This window comes from Vigna angularis, chromosome 7 (assembly GCF_016808095.1).
Source record: "Vigna angularis cultivar LongXiaoDou No.4 chromosome 7, ASM1680809v1, whole genome shotgun sequence".
Classification (NCBI taxonomy): Eukaryota; Viridiplantae; Streptophyta; class Magnoliopsida; order Fabales; family Fabaceae; genus Vigna; species Vigna angularis.
In genome coordinates, this window is record NC_068976.1 from 17,118,686 (window position 1) to 17,138,615 (window position 19,930).

The 19,930-nt window shown below is 35.5% G+C and overlaps 3 protein-coding genes across 6 annotated transcripts; 2 read left to right on the forward strand and 1 right to left on the reverse strand.

Moving 5' to 3' along the window:
* The first annotated feature begins 1,224 nt into the window (after window positions 1–1,224).
* On the forward strand, window positions 1,225–6,036 carry LOC108338596 (BEL1-like homeodomain protein 7). 2 transcript variants are annotated; one of them, XM_017575562.2, is made up of 5 exons: window positions 1,225–1,399; window positions 2,373–3,399; window positions 4,026–4,378; window positions 4,470–4,530; window positions 4,934–6,036. In XM_017575562.2, the coding sequence occupies exons 2-5, from the start codon at window positions 2,533–2,535 to the stop codon at window positions 5,564–5,566; spliced, it is 1,914 nt and encodes a 637-aa protein (XP_017431051.1). In that variant the 5' UTR covers window positions 1,225–1,399; window positions 2,373–2,532; the 3' UTR covers window positions 5,567–6,036. The 2 variants fall into 2 exon arrangements, with proteins under 2 accessions (XP_017431051.1, XP_017431052.1); XM_017575563.2 differs by lacking the exon at window positions 1,225–1,399 and adding an exon at window positions 1,413–2,022.
* A 2,464-nt stretch (window positions 6,037–8,500) lies between these two features.
* LOC128197728 (uncharacterized) lies at window positions 8,501–10,089 on the reverse strand. The gene is made up of 6 exons (XM_052880161.1): window positions 9,757–10,089; window positions 9,411–9,670; window positions 8,978–9,328; window positions 8,828–8,876; window positions 8,652–8,747; window positions 8,501–8,563 (listed from the first exon to the last, which is right to left on the reverse strand). Exons 1-3 carry the CDS (start codon window positions 10,087–10,089, stop codon window positions 9,124–9,126), a joined length of 798 nt encoding a protein of 265 aa, XP_052736121.1. The 3' UTR covers window positions 8,501–8,563; window positions 8,652–8,747; window positions 8,828–8,876; window positions 8,978–9,123.
* Window positions 10,090–13,758: 3,669 nt separating this feature from the next.
* Window positions 13,759–18,431, forward strand: LOC108338620 (BEL1-like homeodomain protein 7). 3 transcript variants are annotated; one of them, XM_017575613.2, is made up of 5 exons: window positions 13,759–13,968; window positions 14,911–15,970; window positions 16,597–16,949; window positions 17,041–17,101; window positions 17,470–18,431. In XM_017575613.2, the coding sequence occupies exons 2-5, from the start codon at window positions 15,107–15,109 to the stop codon at window positions 18,100–18,102; spliced, it is 1,911 nt and encodes a 636-aa protein (XP_017431102.1). In that variant the 5' UTR covers window positions 13,759–13,968; window positions 14,911–15,106; the 3' UTR covers window positions 18,103–18,431. The 3 variants fall into 3 exon arrangements, with proteins under 3 accessions (XP_017431102.1, XP_017431101.1, XP_017431103.1); XM_017575612.2 differs by having other exon boundaries at window positions 14,972–15,970; XM_017575614.2 differs by having other exon boundaries at window positions 14,975–15,970.
* The last annotated feature ends 1,499 nt before the right edge of the window (window positions 18,432–19,930 follow it).

Consider the following 19,930-nt stretch of genomic DNA (forward strand, 5'->3'; position numbering starts at 1 on the left):
CAAGAACATAACTTGTTCATGATTTGTGAGTTAAGTTATGTCAAGAACCCTTAAGAAGGAAAAGGGTTACAACAATTGCATTTCATTTCCGCTCCACCAACTGGTTGTTAGCCTTTGAACACTTCCAAGCAATAATATATAAGCAACCAATCAACCACCCTCTCAAATCTTCTATTCTATTTCATTCCTCTAATTACACCATCAAACCTATATCTATATACGTATATTCTTCTATACCATATAGTTTTTTTAAGTGTTGATTTGTCACATGTGATAATAATCCTCAATACGAAGATTTTGATACTGAAATTTATTAATTGTTTATGTTAAGAAAATCTCATTATACACTTTGATATGTTGGGTACAAACAAAGTCTCACATGAAATAAAATAAGAAATAAACATGAATTTATATACATATATGATACCTTCATTGGTAAAAGACTTTTTGAAGTGGTACTAAAAACAAATTAGTGAGAACTTGACTCAAAACTGATAATATCTTACTAGTATGTGTTGAACCTCCTATACTTTAATTCATTTCTTTATTTTTTTTTTTGATTTCACTATATGTAAATAAAGAAATATGTATATAAAATATGAATATTGTCTTTATATATGTAAATAAGAACGTCGTTTGTCGTTTGCATTATTTTTATTTGTTAAAATTATATGAAAAGAATAAGTTCTTTTATATTAACTACCTGTGAAATGAATTGACATTTTTTTTTTCATACATTTGTAGTTCTTTGTGAAAAGATTTAAGCGTGGTTTTGCATTAACAATATTAAAATAAAATAATATGACATCAATTGATTCATGTGCTCAATGATGATATACAATTTTCGTTGGTCTTACATACTGTTTGCCACCGAACATGAATTTTTAATTTATTGGATAACGAAGATATTATTGAATTAAAAAATGAGAGAGCAATCTTCTAAATTGCTGGTATTCGTTAAAGATTAAATCTTTTAATGTATATTTTTCTGGGTGAAGGTAAAATGAAACTTCTTATTAGATGTTTAAGAAAAGAAGGTAATCTAAGAAGTTATGGAGTGTTGGAAAGATTGGTTTTTTATTTAATAAACCATGCAAAAGATTTAATTAATAGACATAAATGATGTATATAAGACGTAGACGTGTGGAAGTAAGAAACCAATTTGTTTGATTATTTAATTATTTGATTAAAAATGGTTTTGTTTATTCATTGGTTGGTGCAGCTGGTTGTTCCAAAGATAATTTGAAATTTATATGTCTTGGGATTGCCATTTGTCTGGGCTTCCCCAAACTGTGGATTCTTGTCTGTAATTTTGCTCTAAACCTCTCTTTTTCTTCTCTTCTCTTTTCTCTTCCTCCTCCCACTTCACCCTGCTCCTCTCCTTCTCTTTCTCCTTCAGGTATTTCTCTTTCCCTCTTCTTTCTTTCTCTCTCTTTTCTCAAAAACACCACAATACTTCACAACACACACTTCAGATCACTATCATCATGCTCTTTACTGTTTCTGCTTCATCATGCTAGATGCTACTTCTCCTCCCCATAAACTCTTGTTCTAACAAAAGGGGTGGTGGGGTTTTCACTTTTCATCATTAAAAGTATAAATTACTATCCAAAAGCTACTGTTGAGTGCAAAAGTTTTAATTATGCTTCAAAGGTTTCGATTTTTCACTCATTATTGTCTTCTGTTCTTGATTGACCGCTGCAGTGTTTCTCTTGTACCTTTCTTCTTTTCACTCCTCAATTTCACTTTTTTTTTCTTCTTGTGTTCTTAACTCCTCCTTGCTTCTTTGCTTTTCACTTGTAAGTTTTAACCGGCACCGGCAGCACCACCGTAGGGTTTGAACTTTGAAGCCAATTATGCCTGTGGGATTTTGGTTTCACACCTCTTTTTTCGGTTTTGTTTTGTTTTCTGGTTTGTTTCCATCGTTTTCTGCTACCTCGTACCTCCGTTTTTGACTTGCAACCCGCAAAAACAAAACAACAAAAGTGAAAGAAGCTTCCTTTCGTCAATTTACTTAACAGGGTAAACAAAGCCTTTCTTTTCTTAATCTATGGTAACGAAAACATGCTTTTGGCCAAACCCCTTTTAATTCCTCACGTCGTTTGAAGTTTAAGCCAATGCTTCGTGGTTGGCTAATGGTTCCGGGTGCACTGTTATGCTACAGATATGTGTATGCTATAGATAGTGATATAATGTGTCTCTGATTGCTCTTGCTTGTGATGTGGTGCTTTTGCTTTATAACAACGTAATCTTTTCCTTTGATCACACGGGTCTTCTATTTTGTTAATCTTTCCCTTCATTAACTTTGTCCTCCTTTTCGATTATTTTAATTCAATTCAGGTCTTTATTGTGATTAACTTTTGTTTTTGCAGCGTCATCATCGTTGGTTCAATCTTGTAGCAGAGGTAGCATTTTATATTTAGCTCAGCATCACTACTGCTTTCTTGAACCTAAGCCGCAGAGATGTGTATCTGACTCAGTCGTGAAGGGACCAGAAACAGGCACTTTTGAATTTGAGTTATAAATTTTACAATGTATTCAAACCAAGCGTTTTCTTCAGGGTCCTATGCAGATATGTTGTCTGGGAATCCCCTTCTACCTCATAACTACAGTGAAACTGTTGGAGGACAAAATGAGTTGAAGTTCATGACATCCATGAGGGACACAATGACTGTGCAATCTATTGATGGGCATTCAAATGCGGCCCCTACAGCTGGTCAAGACTCTTTTTCCAATGCTGGAGATTCCCATTCCCATCTTGTTCCAAGAACAACACAATTGGGACTTGTGGACAGTGAGCAAAATGTACAGAACCAAGGCTTGTCTCTTAGCCTTGGCTCAGTCATGCCTTCTATTGCATCAGTCCCCACCTTTCCATACCAGTATCCTGGCGCAGGTTTCTCTTCACTAATGACTGCTTCTGTTCCAAATTTAAAGGGAACTTCATCTCTCAAAGATGATGAAGCCAGCCTACAAAGGGAATTGAGAAATGCCGAGTGCATGGCATCTTTGGCTTCTTCTGGCTTTCACAAAAGGGAGGGTTTGTTGTATACTCCACAACACCCTTCAATGTGCCTCAGTGAAGGCCAAATTGATGGATCACTAGGCTTCTCCAGCAGTGTCTTGAACTCACAATACCTCAAGGCAGCACAGGAGTTGCTTGATGAAATAGTTAATGTTCGAAAGGCCTTGAAGCAAACAGGTTTAGAGAAGCAACAGAGTTTCCGTGATATTGGTTTAGATGGCTCCAAAGATTCTGATGGAAAATCTACCAGCCAATCGGGGCAGATATCTTCATGTCCCAGTAATTCTGCTGCAAACACTTCATGTGAGCTCTCACCTGCAGAACGACAGAATTTATTGGACAAGAAGACAAAACTTTTATCGATGTTGGACGAGGTAGGCATCTAGACTTTGTAGCATTGGATTACAGCTATTCCCTCTTTTCTATTCAGTTGATATAATTGCCTTGATCTGTCACCAGTTCTTTTGTATTTCATATAGTTTGTTTTCAAGTTTTTGTTACACATAAAAGTATTTAGTATGTGTAGTAGTTTGTTTTCAAGTGCAGAACATTTTATTTCGTATTGTATTTAAGAGAACTTTGGAATGAAATGGTATTGTTTTCCTGAAAACAATAATTGCACAACATGCTTAAAATAAACATTGTACCTAACAGCTTAAGCTTTTGTGCAAAGTTATTTACTTAACAACCTGTACAACTTTCTAATTTTGTGTTATTATTGTTCCTGGAAAAGTGTATGTGTTGAAAGAGGTAGATATAGATTTATAAGATTTATTAGTAATAAATAGCAGTGAATTGGTCACAGAACAAAAGAGTAAAACGACTTTCTCTGTGGTAGATTTTTAGTTATCCCATTTAGTTAATTTTATACGTATGCTACATTAGTGATTGTTTGAATTATGTGTACTTAGATAATAAAAACTCAAGTATTTCTAGTGATTAGGAAGATGACATCGTTAGCTTTTGACTTAGCTCTTATTTTTTTTCTTTGCTCTGGCAGGTTGATAAAAGATACAGACAGTACTGCCACCAGATGCAGATGGTGGTTTCATCTTTTGATATGGTTGCTGGTTGTGGAGCAGCCGAACCTTACACCGCGCTAGCCTTGCGCACAATATCACGCCACTTTCGGTGTTTGCGTGATGCCATTAGTGGCCAAATTCAAGTGACTCAAAGGAGCCTTGGAGAACAAGAGGGAATACCTCGTCTACGCTATGTTGATCAGCAGCTTCGGCAGCAAAAGGCCCTTCAGCAACTTGGTGTTATGCGACAAGCTTGGAGGCCTCAGAGGGGACTTCCTGAAACCTCTGTTTCAATTCTTCGAGCATGGCTCTTTGAGCACTTCCTCCATCCGTAACTCCCCCTATTCTGTGCATAATTTATTTCCTGTTTCCTATATAGTATTTTGTCTAATAATTGTTTTCCAATTTTCATTTGGTTCCAGTTATCCAAAGGATTCAGAGAAAATTATGCTGGCTAGGCAAACTGGCTTAACAAGAAACCAGGTACGGTAGTTAATGTTTTTTAAGTTGCAGAAGATTGTATTAGTCCATGTTTAGGAATGATTACTTGTGTGGAGTAATCACTCTTTTTCAAAGCTGATTGTAAAGAGTAAACAGTGTTTGCACTAGCAATTTAATTAAAAGTTGACATGTTTTGTAAGTTTGTTAATATTTACAATAATTATCTTAAAATCAAAACCACTGATTCTTGAATTCTGATTAGTTGACATTTTAAAATTTCTTTTGCAAGCAATGCTTGGACATTACACATAAGTAGTTGTTTTTCGAAATTAAGCTGAATCAAGCACATTAATTTGGTTTTGATGGGGATCCAACAGTAAAATCAGTAACCCCTTAAAGTTTTAGTCTTTATTATGCTTGCTAATCTTCATTTGATTCATGTTAGGTGGCAAATTGGTTCATTAATGCAAGGGTGCGTCTTTGGAAGCCAATGGTTGAAGAAATGTACAAAGAAGAATTTGGCGATTCCGAGATGAGCAGCAATCTACTGCCATCAGAGAACGCAGTGAAAGCTCCAAGAGATGATGTTCAATCTTCTGACAGTAAAAGGGAAGAGTCCCAGGACAACTTAATAACAGTTGATGATAGTGTTATTCAGCATCATGGGTTGAAGTTGGATCATGCCTCGGAGTTGGACAGAGGGATTCAAAGTAGTGATCATGGAGAAAATGCCATGGATCCTAGAATTGGGAAACTGCAGGATGGCCAAAGGTTCAACATCAACAACAGCAACAGTTCTTATTATGGGGAAGGCTGCATAATTGCTCCTACTACTGCCACATATGATTTGTCAGAGTTAGGTAACATTGGTGTAGGTGGACAGGTGTCACTAGCATTGGAATTGAGGAACTGTGAAAGTGAAGGGTTTGGCTTGTCCAACGATGACATGCATAGAAGACGTAAGAAAACATTGGCTTCTTCCCCAGAGGCTGATCTGCTAGATTACCATTTCACAGACCAAGGAAAGCAACAAAACAAGTTCGGCAATCCTCACCTATTACACGAATTTGTTGTGTGATTAAGGGTGAAGGGAACAATGGTAATGTGTACCACCAAAATAGTTAGATAGACAAAAAAAGCCTATGTTGTTATTTTACTTGGTTGCTCATTCTTGTTGTCCACAGTTCATGAAAGTCATGTAAATCATGATCCGTACAAAAATATACACGTAGGTATGTGTAGATATTCTCTTGTAATATGGTGGTGAAGGGATGATTGGTTGTATCAGAAATGCAGGCAATTTTGTAAGGACAAGGAACGTATCTTGTGCATCATGCGTGATGAATAAGGAATCTTGTGAAGAGCGTAAAAGTGGTACCCATCTGAATGCATTGACTCTTGTGCTCTCACGTCATTGAAGTTTGTGTCTTTCATGAATGACTATGCTTCATAAACCATAACTTCTTCATGTACAAGGAGTACAATCATATTGATTACTTTTGTTAATACTATTTGCCTTTGAGTTTTTTGGTGTTGATTTGAATGCAAGTTTTACATCCTCCAATGCATAAACGTAGAAACGATGTCTAAATATTATTCTTACACTTTTTATTTTCTTGTCATAAAACTATTATCAAAGAAGTTATTCAAACATACTACAGGTATCACAGCTGCATGTGGTTATGTGTTGGGAAACTCAGCTTCATGTGTTGAGATAACACAAAAAGGAAAGTCTATTTCTGGGTGGAGCAAAATGCCCATTAAACTCTTTCGTAATGGAAAATCAAATAGACATTGAATCAGTTAATCTAGTATATGAAAATTAGATTGAAGAATGAATGTTTTCATATTTGAAGTTCTACAATGACATGGTTGAAAACAATAGGCTTTTTAAGCATGGTTGAATTAGTGTGTGATTGTGTAGAAATGAAAGAAACTAAAAGGTGGTTTGATTAAAGTAAAGAGATTTGTATTCTGCATTGCATCCATTATTATTTATGAAGCTTCAGAGTCACAGATTGGCAATCCTGTGCAGAAGGAAGGCAACTTTTGCACTGCTTTATGCATGGCACAGAGATCAAATGAGCACAGCAAAGCAACCACAGATTTTCTCTGTTCCAGTCTACTTTTTTTCAGGCTTGAAAAGCTGGAAGGTTGAAGCTTTCGCTTGTTGTTATATGGTCAGGGGAAATTTGGGACCACCATGTTGTTTTTCTGTCATATTCTACGTAGCCAATTTTCTTGGCTTCCAAGATAGGGCAGAACAGAGAACACTGCCTCAGAGTCATAGGTCTGAAATGTAGCTGAGACAGATAGGCTCCTATTGCTATCTTAGAATTATTTATGGCATGTCAGCATCTACTCAATTACTGCCCAAAAAGTTAACCCTACAAAAACCTCCCATTTATTACCCTAACTCGTGAACAAAAACAATTAACCAATCACCAATTACAAAGGGTTAGTTCTTGAAACAACAATCATGAATATGGTGTTAGCCAATGGTTTTATATGTAATTGTATTTTTTTTTTTATATCTAACATTTGTACATCTGACATAGTTACTGGTGTCAGGGGTCCTGCAATTTGCAGCTACCATTGGCATGCATTTGTTTTCTTATGAAAGAAAAGTTGGCTTTATTTGTGTGGTAAAAGTTCTCACTTCATAAAATACTGTCTTTTAAGATGGTTTGTGCCATTGCTGCATTCATAATTTGAATTACTTTCTTAAATACATGTGTATGAGATATAAGACTATATATACAACAGGTTTTGGTACAAATGTAAAAATAAATTCAAAAAGAAAACTTTAAATTAAATTGAATCTTATAAAAATCAATTTATAAAATAAAATTTATATCCAATTATATATTATAAATTGATCTTATTTTTAATTGATTTACAACTATTAAACTGGATAATCACCATCCAAAAAATACCTTGGATTAAAATCTTCAAAGCTGTACTTGTGAACATCTTTAACAGCTGCTTCTTACGCATTTCTTATGACAGTTTATATATGCAGACATGTAGTTATTAAACTGTTGTACTTTGTTATATTTTTTATCTGTTGGCAAGTACTAATTGTTATGAAGCTATTTATTCAACAATACAAAGGTCCTTTAATTAAAGCAATATGCTTTCTTTATCCCAAAGCTAACTCCAGATAATGAAGTACATGTTGATTTTAATTGTCAAAATCTATGAACTGACAAAAGTGAAAAAAGTCAAATAAAAAAATGGTTAATTTACAAAATTATCACCTAAAACATAAATTTGATAAAATAATTATTCAAAAGATAAAATTATAAATTAAATGTGAACACCAAAAAAGATAAATCTTTTATATGTAGGTATCACTAGTGCAGAAAAGGCTTTTTACGTCCGATATTTTGGCCTTTTGACGTCCGGCGTACGCCAGACGTCTATGCGGTAGACGTCCCTCAGACGTCCGTCCTGCCACGACGGACGTTTATACGAACGTCCGCTCTTCCTGAGGACGGACGTCTATGTGAACGTCCGCTCTGCCTGAGGATGGACGTTTATATAAACGTCCGCTGCATCAGGACGGACGTTTATAGAAACGTCCGTGGCCTGAGGACGGACGTTTATATAAACGTCCGCTGCATCAGGACGGACGTCCACATAAACGTCCGCTGCTGTCTGAAGACGGACGTCATCCTCGCTGAGTTATTTTGGTGTAGCGCTGGGGGTGGGACGTCCGTATGTGCACAGACGGACGTCTATAGACGTCCGACTGTCCACTAACAGACGTCTAGTGGGCGTTTTTTTTTTAAAAATTTGTTTGTTTTCTCAATAGAACCAGACCTGAAAAACAGAAAAATGTCCCAGAACAATTCTCCAATAACATAAATATGCGTTTTATATAAACAAAATTCTACTTAATGTTCAATCCACTACCAAACTATTAACATAAAAATAAAACTAAAACCAAACAATGTTTAATCAAGAAGAAATATAACTATTCCTAACTCCATCTTTGTAAAAGATAAGTGGTCCACTCCTGCCTTATCTGGTTAATTGTGTCCTCTGCAATAGGCGATGTAGTCTTGAAGCGCTGCAAAATTCAACAAAGATTCATTATTGTTTCATATATAGTTGAAGATGATTTTAATTTGTAATGTATTGAAGGTATACATCATTACCTCATTCCAGTCATCTGTAATGACAGCTCGAATGATGGTCTTAATCCAACACATCACATAGAAGCCACATTCCCATGAATCTACCTGCTGGTTACACTAAAATAACAAACTAAATAGTTAAAAATTTAGATCATTCAATAACATAAATGAATTAGAAACTATAAATGACTTACAACCTTTGGATACAAAATTTGAACCAATTGACCACGAGATTTACCAATAACTCTGTACAGATTGAAAACACAAAGTATAATTAATATGACTATTTTATCATAAAAGTTGAAGGTTAACATCAAATTGAAGTCATTTTTTGGAGAAACACTTACCCTTGAAGCATGGTTCTCAAGTCATTTTTCATCTTCCTGTGCAACGAACAAAACCATATAATTTTACATTGTTTGGGAATGATAACCATCAGCTGCCAGTGAGACCTATCACGAAGGACAAATAGTTATTCAACTAATTAAGGAAACTATAATAATAAACTGACCACATATAAAAACACGTACCCGTCAATGTATGGCACAAGGTATATGTCTCTTTTGGACTCATCCATCCATGTTTGCAAATAATGTTGTCTGTTTTGAAGTGTGTTACCAGACGGTTGAATGGTCTGAGGTTCAACAAATCCGTACATGGAAGACCGACCTTGGTCTACAACGATTGTGTCCATGTACCTAAAACAACAAAGTTAAGTCGTTAGAAACTATATAAGAATGTAAATAAAAGTAATATCAAAGACCAAATTGACTAACTTACATGCACCACAACTGAATGATGGAAATATTCAACATCCTGTCTCCCTCAATCACCTCCAATGCATCAGAAAATGTGATATAAACTGGCACATGTGGGGGAAGACCAAATACCCTCAAATCCCAGTATAGTTGTAATGATGCTTTCTTCAATCTGGGTAATTTTGTCACTAACTTTGATATAGGATCATCCTCTGCTTCAGCCATGTCATCATCTTCATGTATGACTGTATCATGAATTGGCTGCTTCTGAGGACGTGTGAACTGAAGATAAGAATTTACGTCAAAGCTTTATAAACAATTATGTGAAGACAATTAACATAGAAATACTAAGGAAAAAGACATTATACCTGTGGAGTCGCGATGTGGGACATGATCAATGCTCTAGGCCAGGCAATAAATGTTCCTATGGCCTCCCCCACAAAGTTAATTTCTGGAGTGGGTACAGGCACCTGAGCCTGGGGATCCCGAACCTCGTCAATGGTCACACGCACGTGCTGGGGTAATATGGCAACACCATGAATGGTCTCCCCTCCCTCAAGCACTCGTCCGACAGCCACAATGCGTGGGGGATCCCCATCAACCAACAGCTCATATTGACCGCTATACTCATTGGGTTCTACAGCAGAGCATGATCCTCTAGTGCTGACACGAGGTGCTGTGGGAGTTTCATCGGCCCCCATGTGGCCTTGCGTCATGGAATGCAGCTTTTCTTCAAGCGCATGTATTAACGAAGCAAACTCCTTTGTGTACAAAACACAATCATTAGGACAAGCATGTATCTTTTGATATTCAAGACCCATTGGACATAAAAATTTTTTGGCCTCGTAATTACGAATAGGTAGAGTATTATTTTCTGGAAGCATCTCCTTCAACAACTCCAACAACTCGGTGAAACTTTTATCGGTCCATCCATTCCTTGCTTTTAAACTAAACAACTTTAAAGTTGAAGACAAGCGTGTAAAGTTTGAGCATCCTGGGAACAACGGTTGCTCTGAATCATTAATAAGAGTATCATACAAATTAGCCCTTCCAAAATTATCTTCACCGACATCACGTATCATGTCCTCTAAATGGTCACTCATCCATTCTTCCACATAATTTGTTCCTCGTGACGTGGTAGGCTGCTCAAGTACTTCTCCATGCCAAGTCCAAACGGTATAAGTCCTCATTATGCCGTACATGAATAGATGGTCACGCACATTGCCTAAGTCTTGGCGTATTTGATTAAGACAACGCACACAAGGACAAAAATATGTCCCGTTGACAGACTTAGCATTTTGTTCCCGTTGACGGACGTTTTAAAGGCTGCCGTTGGCAATCACTCAACGTCCGTCCTGGGTCGAGCTGGACGTTTATCACATTATAGACGTCCGTTCTGAGGGGCGCGGACGTCTAAAATATTATAGACGTCCGCGCCCCTCAGAACGGACGTTCAGAGGACTGACAGAGTGGCTGGGGTAATAATTACTTAAAGTCCCCTAAACGTCCGTTCTGGGGGGCGCGGACGTCTATAATATTTTAGCCGTCCGCGCCCCTCAAAACGGACGTCTATAATGTGATAAACGTCCAGCTCGACCCAGGACGGACGTTGAGTGATTGCCAACGGCAGCCTTTAAAACGTCCGTCCCTGTGACGGACGTCTATAATGTTATAAACGTCCAGCTCGACCCAGGACGGACGTTCAGTGATTGCCAACGGCAGCCTTTAAAACGTCCGTCCCTGTGACGGACGTCTTTAATGTTATAAACGTCCAGCTCGACCCAGGACGGACGTTCAGAGATTGACAACGGCAGCCTTTAAAACGTCCGTCCCTGTGACGGACGTCTATAATGTTATAAACGTCCGTCTCGACCTAGGACGGACGTCTATAGTTCCACTTATTTACTATTATGCCACCGGTCAATTATATACGTTGGGGATTCGTTGGACGGACGTCTATTCGGGGACGTGAAAAACCGTTTCTGCACTAGTGTATAGATGATAAATTATATATCAAGTTGTTCAAAATTGGGGTTTCTACGTATAACTATAATTATGAGTTAAATTTTTCTTCTCTAAATTATTATAAAAAAAATTGTATTTTGTTTCTAAACTAAATTATAAAGTGTTTTATCCTTTACTTTATGAATTGTGTAAAGCATTCTAACAAATTGCATATAAGGGATATATTATAGTTTATTATAAAATTTCATGTATTACATGTAAAATTGAGAAACATTTTGGTGATCAAATATATTTTAATATATGATAAGTGTCAATTTTATTTATTTTTATCACTTTTAATTGTTAAACATGACTCAGATAGCCACAACCATATACTCATATAGATGATAAACCACGAGTTTCGATTTTATTTATTTTTATCACTTTTAATTGTTTTTGATACTATAAAATTCTTAAACATTTTAAACCCCTAATAGATAAACATTTACCATGTAAAGAATGGATAAACATTCTTAATAAACATTTGTTGTTGGGCGTAAGAAAAGTCCAAATTATCTTGAAAACATTTCGAATTAAGAAATTTTATTTTAAATTATATAATTCATAATTAAAAAATACATTTCAAATTATATAATTCTTAAATATATTATGGATTATCGATTAAAAAGACATAGAAATTTATTCTTAATTTACACAATTCAGAAATATGCAATCGAAAATGTAAAAATATATTACAAATTATACAATTTAAAATACATTTGTAAATCATATAATTAAGAAATCTAGAAATACATTATGAATTATATATAATTTGAAATCCATACAATCTATAACACATATTCAAATCTCGAAATATATTATGGATTATATATAAAATGTATTTCTAAATTCTATAATAAAAAATATGAACATTTTAAACATTCCAACATCCGATAAAGGTATATGAATAAACTATAAGGGTGGTATGATAATGATATGCCTCTAAGAAGAGAGGCAACCCTATCCATTTAAGGAAAGGAAAAAGCCCTTTCACAATTTGATGCTCATTCAATGAATGTGAAAAGTTGACACAACAATGTGTAATAGAGGAAGCCATGAACATGGTGATTTGAATTGAATAATTAAGCTCCATCATAAATAAATTTCTTACATTCATTTAATATTATCTTTTCTTACATTTTATTTTCTTCTTTCTTAAAAAAATATAAAAATTTATTTTTTTATAACTATTTTACTCTTATACTATATATCAAATAAATATAAAAATATATCATGGTACGTACCATCACCTGAGAATAAATTCTCTTTTTGCCAACTTGTATTGAAATGTTATGCTTGCTAGGTATCATGGTAGTAAAAGATGAAATAACTCAGTGTTTTGGATCCAGCTAGCTACATAATAACTAACAAATGATATACTAATAACTTGGGCACTCACCAAAGTCGTTTATAATAATAATAGCACTCGACCTAATATAATTAATTAATAATAGTTACACATTAATAAGAGATGACGTGCACTGAATTAGTGGATTGTGGTTAGATTTAGAACACATCAAACATACACGTCCATGCCTGATTTGGTGACTTTGACCTACTTATTATTCTACTCATACCCAATCCACCCAACCCTTATATCTTTTCATTTTCATTTTTCATTTTTCATTCATCACAACAACTAATCTTCTTCTTCTTCTTCTTCTTCTTCTTCTTCTTCTATCTATGTCTATGTTCATCCTAACTCAACAACACAAAGATTGTGCATGATTTGTGACTTAAGTTATGTGAGGAAGGCTTAAGAGGGAAATAGGTTACAACAATACTTTATATTGCATTACATTTCAGGTCCACCAACTGGTGGTTAGCCTTTGAACACTTCCAAGCAATAATATAATCAACCAGTCAACCACCCTCTCATATCTTTTTTTCTATTCTATGCTTCAATTTCATTCTTCTATTTACACCACTCCTTCCTATTTTATATATTTTACCTTCTATTCTACTACTACTACTACTACTACTACATGTTTTTAACATCTTCCTTTGTCACACGTGCTGTACAGTAATACTTTTACAACGGGTTTAAAGTGTTGTTATAATTTGTAAAAATATGTGAACATATTTCTTGTGCGGTTTAAGGAGTATCTTGAAAAGTTGTGAGAGTGAATTGTTTTTGACAACAACCATAAGAATATCTGAAAAAACATTATAGTATGAGAATTGGAATAATATTTTTCTCAGAAGTTATATACATATATGTAACACGACAAGCAAATACGTTAGGGACTTGGGTTTTCAGTAGAGCATGCAGAAGAAAGTTTAATTAATAGACATAAATGATGTATATAAGACGTAGACGTGTGAAAGTAAGAAACCAATTTGTTTGATTCTTTATTTGTTTGATAAAAAATGGTTTTGTTATTCATTGGTTGGTGCAGCTGGTTGTTCCAAAGATAATTTGAAATTTATATGTCTTGGGATTGCCATTTGTCTGGGCTTCCCCAAACTGTGGATTCTTGTCTGTAATTTTGCTCTAAACCTCTCTTTTTCTTCTCTTCTCTTTTCTCTTCCTCCTCCCACTTCACCCTGCTCCTCTCCTTCTCTTTCTCCTTCAGGTATTTCTCTTTCCCTCTTCTTTCTTTCTCTCTCTTTTCTCAAAAACACCACAATACTTCACAACACACACTTCAGATCACTATCATCATGCTCTTTACTGTTTCTGCTTCATCATGCTAGATGCTACTTCTCCTCCCCATAAACTCTTGTTCTAACAAAAGGGGTGGTGGGGTTTTCACTTTTCATCATTAAAAGTATAAATTACTATCCAAAAGCTACTGTTGAGTGCAAAAGTTTTAATTATGCTTCAAAGGTTTCGATTTTTCACTCATTATTGTCTTCTGTTCTTGATTGACCGCTGCAGTGTTTCTCTTGTACCTTTCTTCTTTTCACTCCTCAATTTCACTTTTTTTTCTTCTTCTGTGTTCTGAACTCCACCTTGCTTCTTTGCTTTTCACTTTTAAGTTTTAACTGGCACCGGCAGCACCGCCGTAGGGTTTGAACTTTGAAGCCAATTATGCCTGTGGGATTTTGGTTTCACACCTCTTTTTTCGGTTTTGTTTGGTTTTCTGGTTTGTTTCCATCGTTTTCTGCTACCTCGTACCTCCGTTTTTGACTTGCAACCCGCAAAAACAAAACAACAAATGTGAAAGAGGCTTCCTGTGGTCAATTTACTTAACAGGGTAAACAAAGCCTTTCTTTTCTTAATCTATGGTAACGAAAACAGGCTTTCGGCCAAACCCCTTTTAATTCCTCACGTCGTTTGAAGTTTAAGCCAATGCTTTGTGGTGATTGAACGGTTGAAGCTGCACTGTTATGCTACAGATATATGTATGCTGTAGATAGTGATATAATGTGTCTCTGATTGCTCTTGCTTGTGATGTGGTGCTTTCGCTTTATAACAACGTAATCTTTTCCTTTGATCATACGTGTCTTCTATTTTGTTAATCTTTCCCTTCATTAACTTTTTTCCCCTTTTGGATTATTTTAATTCAATTTAGGTTCTGTATATTGATGAGTTTTTGTTTTTTCAACATCATCATCGTTGGTTCAATCTTGTAGCAGAGGTAGCATTATATATTCAGCTCGGCATCACTACTGCTTTCTTGAATCTAAACCTCAAAGGAGATGAGTAGCTGACTCAGTTGTGAAGAGACCAGAAACAGGCACATTTGAATTTGAGTTATAAATTTTACAATGTATTCAAACCAAGCGTTTTCTTCAGGGCCCTATGCAGATATGTTGTCTGGGAATCCTCTTTTACCCCATAACTACAGTGAAACTGTTGGAGGACAAAATGAGTTGAAGTTCATGACATCCATGAGGGACACAATGACTGTGCAATCTATTGATGGGCATTCAAATGGGGCCCCTACATCTGGTCAAGACTCTTTTTCCAACGCTGGAGATTCCCATTCCCATCTTGTTCCAAGAACAACACAATTGGGACTTGTGGACAGTGAGCAAAATGTACAGAACCAAGGCTTGTCTCTTAGCCTTGGTTCAGTGATGCCTTCTATTGCATCAGTCCCTACCTTCCCATATCAGTATCCTGGCGCAGGTTTCTCTTCACTGATGACTGCTTCTGTTCTAAATTTAAAGGGAACTTCATCTCTCAAAGATGATGAAGCCAGCCTACAAAGGGAATTGAGAAATGCCGAGTGCATGGCATCTTTGGCTTCTTCTGGCTTTCACAGGAGGGAGGGTTTGTTGTATACTCCACAACACCCTTCAATGTGCCTCGGTGAAGGCCAAGATGGATCACTAGGCTTCTCCAGCAGTGTCTTGAGCCCACAATACCTCAAGGCAGCACAGGAGTTGCTTGATGAAATAGTTAATGTTCGAAAGGCTTTGAAGCAAACAGGTTTAGAGAAGCAACGGAGTTTCCGTGATATTGGTTTAGATGGCTCCAAAGATTCTGATGGAAAATCTACCAGCCAATCAGGGCAGATATCTTCATGTCCCAACAGTTCTGCTGCAAACTCCTCATGTGAACTCTCACCGGCAGAACGACAGAATTTGTTGGACAAAAAGACAAAACTTTTGACCATGTTGGATGAGGTAAGCCTCTAGACTTTGTAGAATTGAATTACAGTTTTTTCTTCTTTTCTATACTGTTGATATAACGGCCCCGGTCTGTCCCCAGTTTTTTGTATTTCATATAGTTGGTTTTCAAGTTTTTGGTACATATAAAAATATTTAGTATATGTGTAGTAGTTTATTTTCAAGTAAAATCACATTTTTTTCATATCTTTTGTAAGAGAACATTAGGAGAAAAAAATAATTGTTTTGTCCAAAATAATCCTTTGAAAACACGTTCCAAATGAACGTTTTACCTAACAGCTTAAGCTTTCGTGTAAAGTTATTTACTCAACAACCACAACAAGTTTCTAATTTGGTATGTTATTGTTCTTCCTGGATAAAAGTGTATGTATTGAAAGTGTTATGTATAGATTTATAACACTTAGTAATTAGTAGCAGGGAAATGGTTACAGAATAAAAGAGTAAATGACTTTTTCCGCGGTTGATTTTCAGTTATGCAATATAGTTAGTTTTATACGTATGCTGCATTAGGGATTGATTATATTGTGTATACTTAAATACTAAAGACACAAAGTGTGAGTGATCATGGCGATGACAGTGTTAGCTTGTGAATTAACTCTTAATTTTTTTCGTTGCTCTGGCAGGTTGATAAAAGATACAGACAGTACTGCCACCAGATGCAGATCGTGGTTTCATCTTTTGATATGGTTGCTGGTTGTGGAGCAGCTGAACCATACACTGCACTGGCCTTGAGTACAATATCACGCCACTTTCGGTGTTTACGTGATGCCATTAGTGGTCAAATTCAAGTGACTCAAAGGAGCCTTGGAGAACAAGAGGGAATACCTCGTCTACGCTATGTTGATCAGCAGCTTCGGCAGCAAAAGGCGCTTCAGCAACTTGGTGTAATGCGACAAGTTTGGAGGCCTCAGAGGGGACTTCCTGAAACCTCTGTTTCAATACTTCGAGCATGGCTCTTTGAGCACTTCCTCCATCCGTAACTCCCCCTATTCTGTACATAATTTATTTCCTGTTTCCTATATAGTATTTTGTCTAATAATTGTTTTCCAATTTTCATTTGGTTCCAGTTATCCAAAGGATTCAGAGAAAATTATGCTGGCTAGGCAAACTGGCTTAACAAGAAACCAGGTATTATAGTTAATATTTTTCTAAGTTGCAGAAGATTGTATAAGTGCATGTTTGTGAATGATTACTTGTGTTGAATAATCACTCCTTTTCAAAGCTGATAGTAAAGAGTATGTAGTGTTTACACGAACAATTTATAAGTTGACATGTATGGTAAGTTTGCTAATTTTTATGATAATTATGTTGAAAGCAATTCCGCTGTTAAACTTAAAAGGTAGTAATTTCTCCAACATAAATGAAACAAATTAAATGCCTACATGTATTCCCTGAAAATTTTCTTTTAATGGGGATCCAACAGTAAAAATCAGTGACCCCCTGAAATTTAAGTCTTGTTGTGTAACGTTTGCTGGCCTCCATTTGATTCATGTCAGGTGGCAAATTGGTTCATTAATGCAAGGGTGCGGCTTTGGAAGCCAATGGTTGAAGAAATCTATAAGGAAGAATTTGGCGATTCTGAGATGAGCAGCAATATACTATCATCAGAGAACACACTGAAAGCTCCAAGAGATGATGCTCAATCTCCTGACAGCAAAAGGGAAGAGTCCCAGGACAACATAATAACAGTAGATGATAGTGATATTCAGCATCATGGGTTGAAGTTGGATCATGCCTCAGAGTTGGACAGAGGAATCCGAGGTAGTGATCATGGAGAAAATGGCTTGGATCCTAGAATTGGGAGACTGCAGGGTGACCAAAGGTTCAACATTAACAACAGCAACAGTTCTTATTATGGGGAAGGCTGCATAATTGCTTCTGCTCCTGCCACATACGATTTATCTGAGTTAGGTAACATTGGTGTTGGTGGGCAGGTGTCACTAGCATTGGAATTGAGGAACTGTGATAGTGAAGGGTTTGGCGGGTCCAATGATGACATGCTTAGAAGACGTAAGAAACCATTGGCTTCTTCCTCAGAGGCTGATTTGATAGATTACCATTTCACAGACCAAGAAAAGCAACAGAGCAAGTTTGGCAATCCTCACCTATTGCACGAGTTTGTTGTGTGATGAAGGGTGAAGGGAACAACGGAAGTGTGTACCAGCAAAATAGATAGATAAACAAAAGGGCCTGTGTTGTTGCTTTATTTACTTCGTTATTCATTCTTGTTGTCAAAATTTCATAAAAAGCCATGTAAATCATGAACAGTAGTACAAAATATACACGTAGGTATGTGTAGATATTCTCTTGTAACATGGTGGTGAAGATTGGTTGTATCATGTGCAGGCAATTTTGTCCATCATGCATGATGAATAAAGAATCTTGTGAACAATGTAAAAGGGGTGCAATCTGAATGCATCGACTCTTGTGCAATCTTATTATTGAAGTTTGTGTCTTTCATGAAGTTGTGATAGTTGAAGACAGTTTTTAGGAAGAAGAATTTGCCCATTTTATCTTCCATTAATTTCTATATATATATCTATAAAATTGACTGGTTTTATCTTCAAATGAATGTTGTTTGTGGTAAAGAGAACATTTGCTATACAGTACTGTATCTGTTATTATTTATGAAAGGTGAGAGTCACAGATTAGCTAACCTAGAACCGGGAGAATGCAGAAGGGAGTCAAAATTTTGGTCTGGTTTTATGCAATGCACAGATTTCAAATGAACACAGCAAAGCAAGCAGAGATTTTGTGTGTTCAAATCTACCTTTTTTCAGGCTTCAAAAGCTGGAAGGTTGAAGCTTTTGGTTGTTGTCTTATGGTCAGGGAAGTTGGGGACCAAGTTGTTTTTATGTCATGTTCTACGTAGCCGATTTTCTTGGCTTCCATGATAGGGCAGAACAGAGAGCACTGCCTCAGAATCATAGGTCTGAGATGTAGCTTAGAAAGATAGCCACCTATGCTATTGCTATCTTAGAATTATTTATGGCTACTCAGCATCCTAACCTAAGACTTTCCTATTAACCTCACATGTGTACAAAAGTAATTCACCAATCAACACGACAAGAGCGTTGCATTTTATACACCACATGGTTTTGCTAAACCCTGAACTAAAGAGTAACAGTATCATCATATATTTTTACTTTCATTTGATACATAGTAATGTTAAATGAATGGAGAAAAATTTAGGTGCTACCATTTTACCTTTATACTATCTGTCAGAGTAAATGTAAAAATATGTCGTGATATCATTACTCAAACTACAAACATAATCATATCATATCGTATTATATTTTTAACAGCTTTTTCACTTTGTTTTTAAACAACTTATTTTATATTTTACAAGTATTATTTTAAGAATAAATTTTACAAGAACACGTTTTTATTTAAAAAAATGATTTTTTGACATATCTAAATTTTTTAAATACTATTTTTACTTACTTTCTACTCTCTCATTTCTTGAAAAAATATAAAATTTTACACTTATATGACTATTTTATCCTTGTGTTATGTGTCAAATGAATGTAAAAGTATGTCATATATCTTTACTCTTTTATTTATATTTAACTTTTTACTACTTAAACAATTAATATAAATATTAAAACATTATATTTTAGAGAGTTAATTGTTAAACTTTACTCTTTCGTATCCATTTACTTTAATAAGATTTTTTTTATAAGAAAATTTCTATCAAGAACTATTTAAAGTAGCTGGTTATGACCAAACGTATTAATTTAATGTGGATTTCGTATGGAAGAGAGTTATACATTCACTCTTCGTCCAAGTCTTTTACTTATTTTTAGTTTTATTTATTTTTAAATTAAGAATCATTAATCATATATTATGTAATTTAATATTTCTTGTCTTTTATTTTTGTTTTAAATTAAGAATGATAAAGCGAGTCAGGCTAATTACGAGATGGATTAGATGATATTTTGGTTGTTTCTTCAAACA